Source organism: Panthera leo, chromosome E2 (assembly GCF_018350215.1).
Source record: "Panthera leo isolate Ple1 chromosome E2, P.leo_Ple1_pat1.1, whole genome shotgun sequence".
NCBI classification, from domain to species: Eukaryota; Metazoa; Chordata; class Mammalia; order Carnivora; family Felidae; genus Panthera; species Panthera leo.
In genome coordinates, this window is record NC_056693.1 from 16610778 (window position 1) to 16618497 (window position 7720).

General features: G+C 36.2%; 1 protein-coding gene across 1 annotated transcript; it reads right to left on the minus strand.

Moving 5' to 3' along the window:
- Positions 1–494: 494 nt before the first annotated feature.
- On the minus strand, positions 495–7151 carry LOC122208725 (zinc finger protein 345-like). Its single transcript, XM_042920133.1, has 2 exons — positions 7122–7151; positions 495–2203 (listed from the first exon to the last, which is right to left on the minus strand). Exon 2 carries the CDS (start codon positions 2121–2123, stop codon positions 717–719), a length of 1407 nt encoding a protein of 468 aa, XP_042776067.1. The 5' UTR covers positions 2124–2203; positions 7122–7151; the 3' UTR covers positions 495–716.
- Between the last annotated feature and the right edge of the window lie 569 nt (positions 7152–7720).

Here is a 7720-nt window from a genome sequence, read left to right on the forward strand (position 1 = left end):
CCCCACTCACACTCTATCTCTCTCTCTCAAAAATAAATAAACATTTTAAAAATTAAAAAAAAAGAATTTTGGTGAGAACAAAATAAATTCAAATTTTTAATGTACAACTTATAATAATATAGTATTTTATCTATGCATAAACCAAACAAATTATAGCTATATAAAAAACAAAGTTGATTTAACGTATTTTAAAATATGAAAAAATACAACAAAAAAGATTTTTTACCTTCTCCACTCAAGATTAGAAAGTTTTAAAAATTGGGGCACCTGGGTGGCTCAGTTGGTTAAGTGTCCAACTTCAGCTCAGTTCATGATCTCATAGTTCACAGGTTTAAGCCCCACATCAAGCTGTGCTGACAGCTCAGAGCCTGGAGCCTGCTTCGGATTCTGTGTCCCTCTCTCTCTCTTGCCCCTCCCCTGCTCATGTTCTGTCTCTGTCCCTCTCTATCAAAAATAAACAAACATTTAAAAAAATTAAAATAAACAACAAAGTTTTTAAAACTTAGAAAGGAATGAGTTGTTGATAGAGGCCTTCCAATATTCATTTTATTCTTATGGTAGTTAAACTGTGAAACACATAAGTCATTCTCATATCAATTATATTTCTACATTTTCTCACCAATAAATTCTTAGGATTTCTCCTATTATGTTTCTAGGGTTTATCTTCCATGCCATGTTACCTAAAAGATATGCTTAAATACAAAGCTTCCTTTATACTATTTCTTACTATTATGAACTTTTTGATGGCGATTAAGATTTGAACCTCTTGCAAAAGCCTTCCCACATTTCTTACACTCATAGGGTTTCTCACCAGTATGAATCCTTTGATGCAGAATAAGGTCTGAAGAACGAAGAAAAGCTTTCCCACATTTGTTACAAGTATATGGTTTATCACCAGTATGGATTCGCTGATGCCGGGCCAGGTATGTTGCACAAGTAAAAACTTTCCCACATTCATTACATTCCCAGGCTTTCTCACCTGTGTGAATTTTCTGATGTTGTATAAGTATTGAGTCTCTACTCAAGATCTTTCCACATTCTTTACATTCATATAGTTTCTCATCAGCATGAATTAACTTGTGTCGAGAAAGTTCTGATGAACGACGAAAGGCCCTTCCACATTCCTTACATTTGTAGGGTTTCTCACCAGTATGAATCCTCTGATGTTGAGTAAGATCTGAAGACTGACGAAAGGCTTTTCCACATTCCTTACATAAATATGGTTTCTCACCTGAGTGAATTCTCTGATGTGCTGTAAGTATTGAGCCAGTACTAAAAGCTCTTCCACATTCCTTACATTTGTAGGGTTTCTCACCGGTATGAATCCTCTGATGCCGAATAAAGGCCGAAACATTACTAAATGCCCTAACACAATACTTACATTTATAAGGTTTCTCACCAGTATGAATTCTTTGGTGTTGAGTAAGGTATGAGGAATGACGAAAGGCTTTTCCACATTCTTTACATTCATTCGGTTTCTCACCTGTGTGAATCCTTTGATGTACTCTAAATATTGAACTTGTACTAAAAGCCTTTCCACATTCATTACACTCATAGGGTTTTTCACCAGTGTGAATTCTCTGATGGCGAATAAAGGCTGTACCATTATTAAATTGTCTAACACAGTACTTACATTGAAAGGGTTCCTCACTTGTATGAATGCTATGATGTAGAAAAAACTGTGAAGCATTAGTAAAGGCCTTCCCACTTTCTTTAAATTCATTAGATTTCTCCTTAGTAAAAATTATCTGACGTTGTATTAAGTGTGGGCCACTATTCAAAGACTTCATACATTCCTCACGTTCATAGGATCTCACACCAATATGCACTGTATGATGTGAACTAAGTTTTGAAGTTCTACCAAGGGCCCTCCCATATTCCTTATGGTCATAAAATTTCTTGGCTGTATGACTTTCTTGATGTGTAGTAAGTTTTGAGTCCTGTTCATAGGCATTCTTATATTTTTTGCATTCATAAGATTTCTCTTTGGTATTAAATGTTTGATGTAGAGAGAGAGATGTATGCTGAATGAAAGGGGACATGTCTTCAGAGGTACACGAGACTTGGCCAAAATGTTTTTCCTGAGATCCTTGTTTAAGTCCATGCTTAGTAAATCCTTCCATTATAACCCATTGAGATGAATTTATTTTATAGTTATCCTTTTTCAGAGATAATTTCTTGCTCTCACACCTAGATTTATATTCTGAAAGAAACCACAAATAAGACATTCACTTTTTTTGGTGGTGGTGGGGATAGACACAAAACTTAGAAAAGGCAGAATTACATTGACATTAATCTATAAATGTAAATATAAATTATAGTTCTTATATGGTGGTACAGTTTGAGAGATAAAGTATAGAAATTGAAAAGTGGTAGAGGAAGGCATGGGGGAAAGGGATCAGAAAAAGATTAAGTCAATGATTGTTAAAGTTTGGAATAAGTTCAAAATATACTTCGGCAAAAACCCAAAAGTCTGATAACCTAGTCTAGGTTATTTAATAGGTAAGTAACTTCTCTCACACATTCAGTGTAGCAAATATCATAGGAGGATATTTGCCAGTTTCTAGCAAAAATTATATAAGTATTTATCCTTTGAGCAATCCCAGTTCTAGGAACCCAAACATAATTTTAGTTAAGAATCTGAAGAGATTCATGCAGAAAGTTACCCACCACAGAACTATTTGTAAGAGCAACTGACTATAACCAATCCAAATATCCACCAACTTGATACTACTTGAACTCACTGTAGTGTATGCACACAGTAGAGTCCTATGTAATTGTATAAAGAAATAAGAAGTATCTATATATTCCTATTGAATGATCTTCATCACTTTTTTAAGTTAAAGAACAAAGTGGAATAAACTGTATCTAGGGTATGTTGCTACCATTTATGTAAGAAAGAGGATATATAAAGATATGTGCATAGGGGCGCCTGGGTGGCTCAGTCGGTTAAGCAGCCGACTTCAGCTCAGGTCACAATCTCACGGTCTGTGAGTTCGAGCCCCGCGTCGGGCTCTGGGCTGATGGCTCAGAGCCTGGAGCCTGCTTCCGATTCTGTGTCTCCCTCTCTCTCTGCCCCTCCCCCGTTCATGCTCTGTCTCTCTCTGTCTCAAAAATAAATAAATGTTAAAAAAAAAATTAAAAAAAAATAAATAAAGATATGTGCATAGATGCTCACATTAAACAAAACAGAGAAAGGATAAATCATGACGTTTATACAAGATATACTATGGTGGGGGAATAAAAAAAATGGGAGGGGTAAATTCAAATATATAACACAAATGTAGTAGAAATTGATATTAGGTGAGGAATATGCTATTTTTGCAACTTTTTGGTATATATAAAATTATTCCAAAACTTAAAAAAAAAAGAAAAAAGAAGTCATGCCCATAAAAATCATGAAAAAAATATGTACTACTTCTATTGAACACTTTCTGGAAGATGTAGGAATAGTGATGAGACTAGAAAGGAGTATCAGTTACAAGCATAGGAAAACAAAAAACAAAACTGAAAATATTTGCAAATTTTGTGACTATCTGCATGGAAACTCTACTAACTATTGGAACTATTATTTCTAATAATTAATGAGTTATGGCAAAAATAAACATATAACACCAATAAAGATAAGTCAGTTTTATATGTCTTTTTTTTTTTTTTTTGCCACTGTCTATATGGAATGATTTTCACAACTTGTTAACAATTATTGAAAGAAAACCAGGACAGTAAAAAAGAGTGCAGAGAGAGTAATATCTCATGTAAAAGCAGGAAGGAGAATTAAGAATATAAATGTGAATGTGCTTTATTTCTGAAAAAATAAATGCAGAAAGGATTAATCAGACTACCCTAACCCCCACCCTCACCCCCCAAAAACTTTTTACCTAGATTGACAGGGGCAATGAATGAGAGGCAGAGAGAGAGGAAAAAGAGCAGAGAGAGAGGGGAAGAGAATCCCAAGCAGGCTCCACACTGTCAGCATGGAGCCTGATGCGGGGCTCAAATTCATAAACTGTGAGATCACGACATGAGCCGAAATCAAGAGTCAGATGCTTAATCAACTGAGCCACCCATGCGCCCCTAAGTATATTTTTATATTGACTTTTGAAGCATGTAAATGTTTTATATATTCCAAGTATAAATTTAAAAAAAACACCTAAACTCAACAATTAAAATAAACTGCATATTAAGCTGAAAATGCACAAAAAAGAATTAATCTAGCAATTTTTCAAACTGTACTCCGATTAGAAATCCTTAGTGTAACATATTCTAAGGGAAAACAGGAAAAGAAACAAAGTGTAATAAATCATGAATATGGCTTCAGGTAGGTTTTCCTGTCAGTAGTTGTATGATATTCTAATTTTGAAACCGTTCTGTAGTATTGGGACAGAGTCCCAAGTCTTGGGACAGAAGACTTGAGTAACTATACTCATGTTGGAGGAAATAGGGTTTTTTCACTGTTCAAGAAAAAGTTACAAAACTGAAATGCAGAAAAGTGAGACAGAATCTCACTTTTGGACTTCAATTAGAGTTATTAGTATTCAATTATGAAAGATAGTTTCCTGGGGCACCTGGGTGGCTCAGTTAGTTAAGCGTCTGACTTCGGCTCAGGCCATGATCTTGTGGTTCGTGAGCTTGAGCCCCGTGTTGGGCTCTGTGCTGACAGCTCAGAGCCCAGAGCCTGTTTCGGATTCTGTGTCTCCCACTCTCTTTGCCCCTCCCCAGCTCACACTCTGTCTCTCTCTCTCTCAAAAATAAAGATTAAATAAAGAGAAAATAAAGAGAGAGAGATAGGTTCCTGTCTCTTTCCATTTAATGGATATAAAAGCAATGGCAATCCAGTAGTAATAAGCACACTACATACTCATATTGGTCAATCAACACCATTCCCTATTACAAGAAACTAAGACTTTTTAAAAAAAAAATTTTTAATGTTTATTTATCTTCGACAGAGAGACAGAGCATGAGCAGGGGAGGGGCAGAGAGAGAGGGAGACACAGAATCTGAAACAGGCTCCAGGCTCTGATCTGTCAGCACAGAGCCCGACGCGGGGCTCGAACTCACACTCACAGACTGCGAGATCATGACCTGAGCTGAAGTCGGACGCTCAACTGACTGAGCCACCCAGGCGCCCCAAGAAACTAAGACTTTTAATGAGCTGGCTAATTCCAAGTCGGGAGCAAGAATAATACAAGATGAGACTGGAACATATTTTTGTTCCAGGAAACAAGAAGGTCATTAAAGATTCATGCACTCATGAAAAAAAAAGGATGCAGAAGCTAGCTGTAAGGGGCTTTCAATGGCCAAATATGAATGATAGTTTAATATCAAAAAAGAATGATTACAATGGGTTATAAGATATTGATTTTTTTAAAAGAAGCAATGAATCTGTAGTGTTTCTCAAACAAAAGTGGAAAGAAAAATCTCTTTTTAATAAAGCAAGGCCAACCAATAAATGCAGAAAGAAAGCGATAAAATTAGAACTTTTCTAAGCTCAATGTAATAACTGTTTTGAATAAGAATGAATACCAAACATTTTGGGTGAAAGATTTCTAGAGGATAGTTATACAGTCTTCAAGTATTACTGCACTAATTATTTAGTATTTATAAGGGGGGAAATGTACCTTTCCAATGGAAAGTTCTGGCAGTCATCTCCAATCACCTTGACTTTGCCTCCTGATATGATGAATTAAGAAGTACACAACCCTGGGGTGCCTGGGTGGTTCAGTCGATTAAACGCCCAACTTCGGCTCAGGTCATGATCTCATGGTTTGTGAGTTCGAGCCCCATGTCAGGCTCTGTGCTGACAGCTTGGAGCCTGGAGCCTGCTTTGGATTCTGTGTGTCTCTCTCTGTTCATGCTCTGCTCTGTCTCTCTCTCTCTCTCAAAAATGAATAAACATTAAAAAAATTTTTTTAAGAAGTACAAAACCCCAAGTATCAAATCAGACAAAATTGCTTAATGTGAATTCAATATTGGGGTTGTGCTTAGATAAATCCTGAATGTAAAACATTATAGGACAATTTGACATTCACTGTTAAAAATATTCTTGTTTTGAAAAAAAAAAATGGGCAAGATATTGTTCTTGATTCCAAGACTAAAAGAAACAGAATAATTTATTTTTAAAAAGATACACATTCCTCAAGATGATGTAATAAAATTGAACATATGCATTGTATACATTGCTGGAAAAAGCTTTAAAAATCGTCTTTTAGGGGCACCTAGGTGACTCAGTCAGCTGAGTGTTTGACTCCTGATTTTGTTGTGGTTGTGAGATTGAGCCCCACATTGAGCTCCGTGTTGAGCGTGCAATCTGCTTAAGACTCTCTCTCTCCCTCTCCCTCTGCCCCTCTCCTGCTCACCTACGCTCTCTCTTTCTCTCTCTCTCTCTCTCTCTCTCAAAAAAAATGTCTACTTAAAAAAAATCGATCATACTGGGCACCTGGGTGGCTCAGTTAAACATCTGACTTCAGCTCAGGTCATGATCTCGTGGTTCACGAGCTCAGGCCCCGTGTCGGGCTCTGTGCTGACAGCTTAGAGCCTGGAGCCTGTTTTGGATTCTGTGTCTCTCTCTCTCTGCCCCTTCCCCACTCGTACTCTCTCTCTCTGTCTCTCTCTCTCTCTCAAAAATAAATAAAACATTAAAAAAAATTTTTAATCAATCATAAAAATATGGGAAAAATCTATTTACAAAAGAAAGTATAGAAGAATGGAAGTTTCAATTAGAAATTAAAATTGGAAGAATCTGGAAGACAACCTCATTATGCAAGTATATCTCTATTATTATATATTAATATTATAATATATCTAAAAGTTTATTAAGAAAGGAAGCCATATGATATAGTGTTTTAGAGGAAATCCATGATGAATTTGTATATATGTGTGTGTTTGTGTGTGTATATAATATAAATGCATGTAATATGTGTGCTATAGTTATCTATTTATGGGATGTAAAAACTCATTTTAAAAATTGATTTTGAAAGTTAACTTCTATCTGTTCATCAGCAATTCAGATGAAAACATGTCCACTATATCTAAACTTCTTTGATTTGACTTGGAGAGGCAATGTAGCTTATGAGCTAAGAAGCATGTACAGCTTGGGTTTAAACCTTATCTCCAACACTTACTAGTTGTTGACCTTGGACAAGTTACTTCAAGTCTCTGTGTCTCAGTTTCCTCTTCTGTAAATAGGAAAAAATAGTATTTTTGAAAAATAAAAATCTAATTATATCACAGCTCTGCTTAAAATCTTTTACTTATTTCCACTTCACTCAGGAAAAGTTCAATCATAATTTACAATGTCATCATAAACTGACTCTTTCCAACATACACATCTCTGATCACAGCTCATACTCTTCTCCTCTTTGTTTGCTCTGTCCCAGACATTCTGGTCACCTTGGTGCTCCTTATACACAATGAGCCTGCCTGCCTCAAGACTTTTGTACTTACTGTGCCCTCTGCCTTGAATCATCCATGTTCATGACCTTCTCCCTCACTCCCATTCTATTTTATGCTGATTGCATGCATCATGCAATGCTTGATCATCCTCCCTCACCTCAATCTCTTCTTGTCTGCAAACTCTACTATCCTATTCCAAGCACAGGACCTTTACACCCAAAACTCTCTATCAAGGTGACTGCAATCACTCCTAGGGCTCCAACTATTACAACGCTGTGAGGCTTTTCCACCATTTAGTCTTTAGCCATTTTCCCTGGTTGTGGTATTT